The 12,468-nt window shown below is 39.1% G+C and overlaps 1 protein-coding gene across 2 annotated transcripts in view; it reads right to left on the bottom strand.

Moving 5' to 3' along the window:
- NPLOC4 (NPL4 homolog, ubiquitin recognition factor) overlaps positions 1-12,468 on the bottom strand; it is a 60,729-nt gene that overhangs the window by 15,946 nt on the left and 32,315 nt on the right. For both annotated transcript variants that reach the window (XM_044001174.1, XM_044001173.1), the window contains one exon: positions 3,921-3,992. In XM_044001174.1, coding sequence (XP_043857109.1) covers positions 3,921-3,992 — 72 coding nt within the window. The remainder of the gene's footprint in view (positions 1-3,920; positions 3,993-12,468) is intronic.

The following is a 12,468-nucleotide window of genomic DNA, read 5'->3' as shown; positions in this document are numbered from 1 at the left end:
CAGTGAATTCATACTCTGTAACTGAACACAAAATGCAGAATCAACAATTATTCTACTGCAGCTAGAAGTTTAACCTCATTTTAAAAAGGAGAGGTAAGGCATTTCATAAATTTGGTTTTGAATCGCCCTGACTTACATTAAATATATGTTCCATCAATCTGTTTTCAACTTAATTATACCCTAGGTAGCATAAAAAACAGATGCCTTTACTGATAGGGTAATAAATATGTTCTCTGGAGCTGCCAATTGGAAATGGGTTGTCAATAGGCTCTACTCACAGGGATCCATTATTCTAAATGCAATGATGTTTTCAGAGTCTAAATACATCCCTGATAACACGGAAATGCAAGAAACAAGGAAAAGAATGAAAGTCTTTGGCAGGCTAACCCAATTACTCCAGACAAGGCTGATACTACTATATCCTTTGTTTTGTTGGGTTTGTTGCTGCCATTACATTTCTCCTCTTTAATATGTTCTCCCTTTTGTTCTGCTCCTTCTCTAGAAGCCATGGGAAGGAGAGATCAACTGGGAAAAGACCTGAGGGGAAGAGATCAAAGAGATGTCAACTGCCATCATCCAGGTAAAAGTTGAGGTGATGAAGGACTGAACTAGGGTGATGACTGTGTGAGCAGGAAGAAGATGACAGAGATAAGAGATGTTTTGGAGGCAGAATGGACAAGATGTGGTAACTGATCAGATGTTTAAGAGACAGTGATGAGTCCAGTCAAGTCAAGAAGCATTATTAAGTGTTCATTATGAAGCAGGTACTGTGCTAACTCCTGAGGAAAACAAATACAAACAAAAAGAGGAGACAGTCCTTCCCTGCCTTCAAGGAGCTCATTGTAAGGTCCTCAAGGAGCTTATTCCCAAGCAGAGGACATGAAAAAGAGCTTAAAAGCAGAGGTGGAGGGGAAGAGGTATATCCTCAGGGCATGGAGGAAGGATCAAGCACAGAGAACAAAAGATGGAGGTCCTGAGTTCTTCCTCAAAAATGGGAAGACTGCACTAAGAGGAGAAGGGGAGAGCAGGGGTTGAGGGACAGGGAGAAAAGACAGTGGGTGAAGTCTGCAGAAAAAGAGAAGGCAAAGAGGACCCTGACATTGCAAACCTGGCTAACTAGAAGAAGGATGATACCTTTCAGAGAAAAAGGGAAAATAACGGGTAGGAAAACAATGAATTCTGTTTTGGACATGTTGAGTTTTAAGTCTCCTCATATGTAGTAGAAGCTTAAAGGTGACCTTCAAAGGTGCCACCTTGCTTCCAGTCTCTCAGGATTATCAACTCTTTATTCTCTATCATCCAATGTATATTTATCAGGGGGCAAATCTTGCCATGTCTACCTCAACAATAGCTCTCGTATCAACTACTACTTTACTCCTGGCTCTCATTACCTCTAGCCTTGATAAATGCCACAACTTCCTAACTGGTCTTCTTGCCTCGTCTTTGCCCTATTCCAATCAATCCTCCAAAAATCTGCCCAAGTGATTTTCCATAAGCACAGATCTGATCATGTCATTCTTTCAATCAAACTTCAGCGGGTCCTTATTGCCTCTAGGATCAAATACAAAATCCTCTACTTACCTTTTTTTTGCTTTTTCTGGGGCAATGAGGGTTAAGTGACTTGTCCAGGGTCACACAGCTAGGAAGTGTCAAGTGTTTGAGGCCAGATTTGAACTCCTGTCCTCCTGAATCCAGGGCCAGTGCTTTATCCACTGCACCACCTAGCTGCCCTCTACTTACCTTTTAAAACTCCTCACAACCTGGCCCCAACCTAGCTTTCCACATCAGTGGACATAACTGCCCTTTCTATGATCTACCCTTTAGGATATGGCCTTCTCTCTGTTCCTCACATGACACTATCTCCCACATCTGTGTCTTTGTATCAACCAACCTCCAAACCTGGAATTCACTCCTTCCTCCACTTTATTTTTATTTGTTTGTTTTGCAGGGCAATGAGGGTTAAGTGACTTGCTCAGGGTCACAGAGCTAGTAAGTGTCAAGTGTCTGAAGCTGGAATTGAACTCAGGTCCTCCTGAATCCTACTGTGCCACCTAGCTGCCCCCTCCTTCCTCCACTTTAGAGAATGCTTCTCTTTTCTCCCTCATGAAGTTTTTTACCTGATCCCCAACTGAGAGCATCCTTCCAACATAACTATTCTTGGGCTTAACTACTATGTACTTAATTCTCTTGATATTTTCCTTATACTTGTCGTCTCCTCTGTAGTGTATAAACTCCTTAAGTAATAATTGCTTCATTCTTTGTATTTATATCCTTCATACCTAAAAAAGCATGTGACACAAAAGGGAAGAGGAGAACTAAGTCAGAGTAGGGATGATCACTTGGGAAAGTACTGCGGGGTGGAGAGATAAAAAGTCATTCAGGGGATGAAGAACAGCTTTAGGTGTAGTAAATGATAGGAAGTAATGAAATCAAGAGATTGTGACTGGAATTTAATAGTTCTTGATCATGTAAACTGAAAGTGTATGGGTGATGGGGAGGATACCAAGGGTGTGACCATCCTTAGGTACAGTCAAGGTGGAATAGCAAGGTAGGTCTAGAAGTTGAGGAGACTGAGGAAGTGGGAGGTTAGTGTATATGAAGGAACATCAACATGTATGCTTAAGTCTCCTAAGACAAGGACCCCAAGTTTGGGGTAAAAGACTGTAAGCCATGTATTAAATACTTTAAGAAGGGGGGGGCAGCTAGGTGGTGCAGTGGATAGAGCACCGGCCCGGAGTCAGGTGGACGTGAGTTCAAATCCGGCCTCAGACACTTAACACTCACTAGCTGTGTGACTCTGGGCAAGTCACTTAACCCCAAATGCCTCACCAAAAAAAAAGGAAGAAAAAAAAGAAAGAAAGGAGGGAGGGGCAGCTAGGTAGAACAATCAATAAAGCACAGGCCCTGGATTCAGGAAGACCTGAGTTCAAATCCAGCTTCAGACATGACACTTACTAGCTGTGTGACCCTAGGCAAGTTACTTAACCCTCACTGCCCTAAAAATAAACAAAAAAAAAAAAAAAAAAGAAAGGAGAGAAGATAATCTAGGGGACTTGTAGATAAATGCCACCAGAATCTAGATAAGGCAATAGAAGAACCTCAAAGGAGGGGTGTTCCAACCTTCCCCCCAGGACCAATAAACAGGGGTATATGAAGGAAGATAAAGGTACAATTAGTACCGGAAAAGATGACCAGAGAGATATTGTCATCCTGAGAGCCAGATCTCTGGGTCTGAGAGTGGAAAGAGCATGATGGGTCTAAAATGAAGGGAGATTTATTAATTATGAAATAGGAGTGCTTGAGGGCAGAGTGGAAGGGATGAGTACCATCTGGAGAAAAACACCAGGGGCTTAGGGTTGAGGTGAACAAGGACAAGAGAAAATAAACAAAACCATTAAAAAAAAAATTTTGGGAAAGTCAAAAAAACCAGTTATTTCTTGGGTTTCTGGGAAAACAGTTGGGGAGGGGGGGAATGGACTGTTTTCTTGCAAGTAAAGATAGTGACATTATGGGTTTGAGACTAGATTTGACTTATTTGAAGAAACTATACTGTAGATCTTTTAAAATGAGTCCACTAGTAAGAAATATCTTGACAGGAGTGGCCAAATATTATTTCTCAGGATAACAACAACCTCAACTTGCTTTATTTGGCCTTCTCATATGCACCCTCACATCAAGTATAAGACCAGTGACATTCTGTCAACTGGGTGGGGGCTAGGATCAGTTGTTTTTAAGGAAACAAAAAAATCCCTGGAATTTGTTTTTCCTTTGTTTTTTTAAAGTCCTAATCCTTTTTTCCCCCATGGAACTTTTTTAGGCATGCTTAGAACTCCTTATGATATGTGATCTAAGTTGTTTTCCATGGTATATTACAGCTTCCAACACAAACACAAAAGAGTAAATATAAAGGAAACACTTACATCTATAATCAGATACTCCACCGGGAGGGGGCGGGCCAGCTGAGTGATCTCATTACCAAACTTATCTATATCCTAAAAGAAAAAGAAGCCAGAAGTTTAGCACTCTGTTGATATAGAAACACTAATGGACAGGATATTTCTCCTTCATAGTCAGCCTTGGAATCATTTCAATTCTTTCTTAAGTTCATTAAACAGGAAAATCTGTGTATTTTCATAATTAATCCATCTTCCTTCATTTCTTAGAGCATTTTAATACAGCCATAACATGGAAAAGTAAATGTACTACTAATAGCAAGACACTATAGGGAACAGGAATTCCCAAATGGTGGAGCTCTAATGTGATACGGTGGCCCTGTGAGCTGGATAAGTAAAAAAGCATAGAGATCAGTGATATGTGTCTCTTTCACCCAGGGTTGATTTGTACCATTGTTGTCCTCTACAAACAACACTTAATTACCATTACCTAAAATCCCATTCATAGTTCTGAAAACTTTCCTTTAAAAATCTTGATGAACATATATACAAATGAATACATACACACTCTCTCACAAAATACAGAGAAAATTTTTAAAAACCCTCTGACAATCTGTCAAAGTCTAAACTTGTTTTGCTTTGTCAGATGCTTCGAACATAAAGTTTAATTATGGGGAAAAATGGCCAGCATATGTTCATTAAACATAACATGACAATTAGATCTGATTTATGTCAAACATTCTGAATTCAAACATAGCTCAAGAAATAAATTCGTAAGAACTGACGCTTTTCATTCAAGATTATGTTGGGGGGGTGTGATTTTTCTAACTGAATCATCACCTATTCTCTAAATCATTCATTGAGTCATATATAAATTATATATCCGTAATTTCCAATTATAAGGCCTTACATAAAAGTTTATGTTATTAAGGCTTTTAGACACTGAAGTGGTTGCAAGTCGATTCCCCTGAGGTGTGCATTGTGGCTCAAAACCAGCATCCAACACATTAGTACCCTTCCTGGGAGATGTTCAGAGCAGCTCAGTATCTTCCTCTTCTGAGGCAATCACTACAAGATACTTGTAAACCAGAACAATCCCATTCTCTGAATGAGAAATCTATGGGGCCCAGTTTGGACCTCTCTCGTTTTAAATTTTCTGGCATGAGGCCTTTCTGTACATCCATTATCTACAGTCCAGCTTAAACTGAGTTGTTCTCAATTTCATCCTCTATATCATCTGTCATTTCCATGCATTCACATGGACTGTCCCATCCTGTCACCCCTATCCCTATAAGCGAGGTACATTCCTTTCCCAACTCAATCTTTCAAAGAATCCTTCCCTTTCTCCAAGGCCTAGCTCAGACCCTCAAATGAAAGTATACTTTCCCTACTCAAATTTATCTAGACCATTCTGTTTGGCATACTTTAGGCACTATCATCATTTGCTTTCTATAATAATAATGGCAATAACCACTATAGCAACAAGACTTTAGACTCTCATATTTCCATTCAAATGATGCACCATCCAAACATTCTGGAGAATAATTTGAAACTATGCCAAACAGCTATAAAACTGTGCATACCCTCTGACCCAGCAATACCATTATACCAGGTCTGTAACTCCAAAGATATCATACACAAAGGATAAAGGACCCACACGTATAAAAATATTTATAGCAGCTCTTTTTTGTGGAAGCACAGAATTGGAAACTGGGGATGCTCATCAAGTGGTGAATGGCTGAACAAGTTGTAGTATATGATTGTGACAGAATAGGACTGTGCTGTAAGAAATGATGAAGGGGATGGTTTCAGAAAAACCTGGGAAGACTTAAATGAACTGATGCAAAGTAGAATGAGCAGAACTAGGAGAACATTGTACAAAGTAACAGCAATATTATAACAATAATTGGTTGTGACTTAGCTACTCTGATAATATACAATCATTTATGACAATTCCAAAGGACTGATGAAAAAATGCTCCAGAGAAAGGACTCTGAATGCAGACTGAAGCTTAGTTATTAATTAATTTTTCTTGCTTTTTAAAATCCTCAACATGACTAATGTGGAAATGTTTTACCTGACTTCATACACATAACGGGTATCCCATTTCTTGCCTTCTCAATGGGTGAGGGAGTGGGTAGGAGGAGGAAGAGAATTTGGAACTGAAAATAAAAATTTTAAATAATAAATGATCTACCATGGTTCAAAGGTAGCTTTCTGGAAATGTGTCATTTTTTTTTCAGTTTTCTTCCTTTCACAGCTGAAATGACTTTCCAACCAATCATCCTATTCACATGACAGGTGGCTGTCCTTATGGGTTATTTTGTAGCAGTCAGGGTAGCTGGGGGGCATTCGTTTTCTTAGGTTCTATTGGTTTTGAAAAGAGTTGTCAAAGACATGGGACCTTTTCAATGGGATCTCAAGGCCCCCAAAGAAGCAGTTTCTAGATCGATATGATATGGTAGGCAGGAATCAAATCCAATCAAACTAAACCACCACCTCCAAAAATATGCTCTTGCCCCTACAAGAAATAACCTGCAACAACATATATAATTAGCCCATCTGGAAATCATCTTCAAATCTAATTAAGTTCTAATATGCAGAAACATTTTTCTAAGCACCTGTTCACTTTAATCTTTCTTCCCCTCCAGGGATTTTCATGTTAAATACCCCCTCTTCTGTGTATGGCATGTGATTCCCTCTTAATTTAACTACCTAAGTGAACCCTACTTCCTGCTCCCCCCCCCCAAAAAGAGTACTTGAATCCCCCTCTCCTCCCTGGGGAAAACCAGGTAACTTTTATCTCTCCCTCTTCTCTTGCCTCAGTGCTTTTGCCAGCCAATCCCTAACCCCATGTACCATTTTAAAAGGCAATTACATTTTATGGGCCTTAGCAAATGTCAGACTGAGTACACTAGGAGGGAGATGTCTTAACTCTTAAGTTTGGCAACCAGTAAAGTGTCAGCAATTTTATCTCCACTTGTAGCAAGATACAAGAAAGAGTCAGAAACTAAAGGTCCTCATTGCTAAGCTCCCCTGATCTATGTACTGCTTAGAAGCAAAGGCACCAGATGGCAGGAATCAAGGAAAAAAACAGCAACTTGTGTGTGTGGGAGGTGGGGGAGAGACAGGACCAAAAGCAGCTTGTGTTGGGACAAGAGAGCAGGAAATTCCAGACTGGACAGCACCATCTTGTTTTAGAAAAAGAAAATGAGATCTTTTCCAATGCACTGGCAAGAAGGGGAAACTAGTGAAACTAGCAGCTTCCTCTGGGATTTCCCAGCAGAGAGAATCAAGAAGTGAAGTAGAGCGCAACAAGGTATCATAGCAAACACTCCATCTCCTGAAAGCCTTAGGGTTAGTCCTTGCTAGCAGCCCAAATTCCTTTAAAGTGCAAAGAACAAGATCCTTGCTATCTTTCATGTTCCTAGTTTAAAAGCTAGGGCTCTGCCTGTTCAGACCAAGACAGTTTAAACAAAGGATCATTTTTCATGACACAGGAATGATCTTAACTCAATCTGTCAGAATTTCCCTATTGGACTTAACTAATTCTGAAGTTTTCTATGAAGAATTTAAGTTACAAACAGGATCCTCTGTGATGAAAAATAGTAGCTCAAAAATTTGCACAGCTTGGGTAAACATGTTGTGAAATGCATTGCTAAACGAGTCATTAAATATTTACTGGACACTTTTAATGTGCCTAGAACTAAGCAAAAGCATTCAACCCTAAGCAGAAGTGCCCTCTCCTTACTGTGTTTAGAAAGCAATGCCTACCTACATCTTCAATATGTTTTATGCTGCTAAATAGCATACTGAATGCTCAATAAATATGAAAGGTTCCTAATGGTCTAATTTAATACCCTAAAGTGATAGATTAGAAACTATCCTCATCTACAGGATTTTCCTCACCATTCTTCTACGTCCCTCCATCCCCCCAGAATACAGTGAACTAAAATGACAAATGACATGCTATAGTTCCAAGCCTATTCTGTCTGGCGATTTTATTAAGCAAGTCAGAGACTGTTGCTTAAAGAGTGGGAAACTGATGCTTTTCAACATAACTAGTAAAATCACCAACACCCAGAAAACAGAACTGTAATTCAGGCTCCTTTATGAGGTATCCAGAAGTCAGTTGTTCTCCCTGACGGTCTTTCTAAATTCAATTACTTAATCACACATCACAAAAATTTTAAAATCCCTTTTACTCTAAGGCAGTCTGTGGCTCTAGTTTGGACAGTGAAAAGAAAATAAACGCAGAGTAGAAAGACAACAATTACAAACTCCTGAAGCCTGGATCTGATTTTCTTTTCCTGTAAACCAAGCTTGTGTGAGAATTAATTTTTAAGAAAGCATCTGGGGGGGCAGTTAGGTGGCACAGTGGATAGAGCACTGGCCCTGGAGTCAGGAGTACCTGAGTTCAAATCCGGCCTCAGACACTTAACACTTACTAGCTGTGTGACCCTGGGCAAGTCACTTAACCCCAATTGCCTCACTAAAAAACAAAAAAAAAAGAAAGCATCTGGGGAGAAAATAGCATACACTATAATATAGCAGGAGTGGTAAGCAGTGTTACTAGGGCTAAGTGCTATGATGCTAAGCAATGTTCATGTTTAGTAATGACACTAAACTACTTCCCATATGTTGTGGAGACATTCTCCCCTTCAATGAAATCTGCATAAAATGAGAACTTCCTTTATCCTTCTGAACAGGAGAATCTTAAATAACACCTTCCACACGGCCTCATTTATTAGAGCTATCGAGAATAGATCCTTTTAACTTCACAGACACAGGGCCGAGAAGGTGTCCTGTTATCACAAAGGCATTTTGATAATAAGTATGATTGGACTAATACATTAGATGCCCCAGAATTACTTTCTTTTGTATAATTTAAGACAGACTATGCACTAGATGATGTTATAAAAACATCTCAAGTACTTCCAGGTGACAAACTGTATCCAACACTGACTGAAGAGTTTCGACATATGCTTTCAATATGTTTACCAAACCCTGGAGGCAAGAGATAAAACATAAGGTCATGTTGCTCCCCACCATGTTACATACAGTAGAGTCAGTATATATTCTTCTTCAATGCCTGGCACATAGTAAGCAAGCACTTAAATGCTTTTCCATTCATTCACTCAAGCCAAGTCTTCAACAAATGTTGAATATTCTTCACATTTCCTGGGACCCTTAATGAGGCACATTTCTGTAGAATTCTTGGCTGACTGGATCTGAAAGTGGAGGAGGCACAGGCCTGTCATGTAAACTCAATTTATCACTCCTAGTCAATCAAAAGTCATCTCATGGCAAAATCTTACAGAGAAGCAAACGGGCTGAATTTTTTAAAAAGGAAAACATGCTCAATAAATCAATCACAAGCATTTATTAAGCACCTACTTTGTGCCAGATACTGGGAAACATATATAATAGTGAAATAATCCCTACTCCCAGGAAAATTAGACGTCAGCTATTCAGCTTAGAAAGAATGCAACCTATATTCAATATTTCCTCCAGGGTCTTCATACCAGAGCAGTATAAATTTGAAAGGGCAAGCAAAAACTGCATGTAAATTATTCACAACCCAGATCTAAAAGTTTGGAATCTGGGACACAGACACCCAAAAGGACACAGTTAGCTGAGTTTCCTTTGGACAACTAAATGAAATAGTTGGATATGTAACCTGATTAAGAACTTTAATGTTTAAGAATGCTTAGGAAAAGTTATGTTCAATTAATGTCTACAAAACAGTCTGGAGTCTATAGACTTCTTATTGTAGAAATTAAAGAGATGAAAAACCACTGCAGAAGAATGGACAAAACTAAACTTTCCAGAGTCTGAAATGCGATTGAAATTTAACAGGTAATGCCTCTTGAGGATAATAACCAATATAAAGTTCACCAGTCTCACAAATACAAAAAACAAACCAAATTGTATTTCTGGAATGTATAAATGTCTTTTTTGGAAGGAACAGCCTGCTTGATTATTTATTTGTTTATTTAAAGAGAGATTTAAATAGACTTTACTCTAACATGTCAAAACCCTGTTAACTGAGCCAGAACTTATAACATGTCTGGTTCCAGGAGATCACCATGAAAACGTCAAGAGGTCATGATTAGTAAATTCACTAATGTACTAAGGAATGCCGACTAGACTTTATGGTTAGATGGGGAGCAGGAAGGTTTAGAATTATAAGGTGTAAAGAGTAAGGAAGAAGTGACCCCCTTCATTTGCTCATCTTACAGCTGTCCATTTAAGATTCAGTCAGTTAGCATAAAAATGCTCAGGAAGTAGGAAGTTAAGTCAACAGTCATATCCATCAGACTCAGCTTCTGGGGGAAAGGGTGAGAGAGGGATTGGGGGGGGGGGGGTCTAGCAAGACCCACTGTGGACATAAATGAGCACTGAATGCATAGGTTACCCAAATGAAATGGTCCTCTTGTATTAGTTATCTCTCAGTGAAATCTCTGCACGTGAAAGCAACAATAAAATGGCATCTTAATATAAGGACAGCATCTGTACTTACTGCTGATAATGAAATGTATGTTTTTAAAGCTAATACAAGAAACTACAAAAAAGTATTAACATGGGATAACTTAAATGTTTCCAAGGGCGCATTAACTTCATCCTTTACTTTTCTTCCCCCCCAACCAACAACCAACAATCAACCTCAGGTAATGTTTAGACATCCAAATCCAGCAGAAGATTTGATGTGATTATATCAAATCTTCTCTTGCCCCATAGTTATCAATAGCTTATATTTTACAGAGCATAATAGAATAGCATATTTTATATATTTTTCTTTTTTTGGGGGGGGCCAATGAGGGTTAAATGACTTGCCCAGGGTCACACAGCTAGTGTCAAGCGTCAGAGGTCAGATTTGAACTCAGGTCCTCCTGAATCCAGGACTGGTGCTTTATCCACTGCGCCACCTAGCTGCCCCATAATAGCATATTTTATAATCCAATAGCATATATTATATGGAAACAGGGAAGGAAGCTTGAAATCAAGAATTCAAGAGATCTACAACAAAAAACATAGAAATATGTTCTTAACACTCTAAAAACTCATACTACTATGTTTATACTAAACAATATAAAAAAATACACCCTCAGATTGAATAAGGCTGTCCAAATTAGTTCTCAAAGGAACTTATCTTAAAGGAGCCAAAGGTGGGTCAAGGAAGAAACCCTCCAAAGAAAACACTATGTTTGCCCTTTCGGTTTTCAGGCCACTGACTGGAAAAATGGATTCAAATGTGCTAACTGGCTCCCAAATCAAAGTGAATAGCTGGCTGGTAGCTGTCAAGATCTTCATCCATCAGCCTCTAAAAATGGGTCAAAACTAAATCACATAAATACATTTTACCGGTTGGTCAACATTCTTTTGGATGGTTCACCAAATGTGAAAGCAATGGTTAGCCCCTCAAACTGGATGCTAATTTAATGAGTTTTCTGACTCATGTACAATGCTTTTCCTATCAAAAGGCAGGAAAGTCTGCCCATCAAAGCTGATAAGATAGTGGCACAAAAGCAGCAATGGCAAAAAGCTTTTTCTCAGAGAAAGACAAACAAAAAGGCTTAATAAGTGCTTTCCTGCACAACAGATACAGAAGCCATTTTTTCCTCTGTTCTCCTCAGACTTACAGTTAGAAACCACCAGAATGAGTCAGCCACAGGGGAGCTGCACTGTAAGCCTTAGCTATAATTTTTTTAAATGGATGGGACATAGGGGCAGCTAGGTGGTACAGTGGATAAAGCACCAACCCTGGATTCAGGAGGACCTGAGTTCAAATATGGCCTCAGACACTTAACACTTACTAGCTGTGTGACCCTGGGCAAGTCACTTAACCCCAATTGCCTTACCAAATAATAATAATAATAATAATAATAAAATAAAATAAATGGGTGGGACATGGCAGGGTCTTAAACTCTTGTTCCATAAGCGTAGACAATATAATTTACAAGAAAAAACATGCCCATCACCTCTGATGTCCTTTTTTGCTTACTAGATCTAACACTTCCACCTCACACTTTTAATAATTTCCTCCAGCTGTACTGCTTTGATTGCTACTACTACTTTAGATTTCTATATCAACATAATTCAAGTGCATTGGTAAAACTTTTAATCCAAAAAGCTTAGAGGAAATAAGCTAAAGGGAAAGTAAAGCTAATCTAAAAGCAAAGAATCACTCTTTCTGAGAGGATGATTTTTTTTTTTAAAACTAACCACAGCCACCTGAAGTCCTTCCACCGTTTAAAAACAGAAGGACAATACAATTCAGGGGCAGCTAGGTGGCACAGTGCGTTGAGCACTGGCCCTGGAGTCAGGAGTACCTGAGTTCAAATCCAGCCCCAGACACTTAACACTTACTAGCTGTGTGACCCTGGGCAAGTCACTTAACCCCAATTGCCTCACTAAAAAAAGAAAACAAAAACAAAACAGACAATACAATTCATTTCTAGACAATTTAAGCTGAAGCAATTCAACATCTACTATTTCTAATTGGGGAGAAAGATACATCTTTCCAACAAGTAGTGTTCCAGAATGCACAACGGACTTACTTTTCTTTTCTATC

This window comes from Dromiciops gliroides, chromosome 4 (genome assembly GCF_019393635.1).
Source record: "Dromiciops gliroides isolate mDroGli1 chromosome 4, mDroGli1.pri, whole genome shotgun sequence".
Taxonomy (NCBI): Eukaryota; Metazoa; Chordata; class Mammalia; order Microbiotheria; family Microbiotheriidae; genus Dromiciops; species Dromiciops gliroides.
This window is presented reverse-complemented; position numbering and strand designations above follow the sequence as displayed.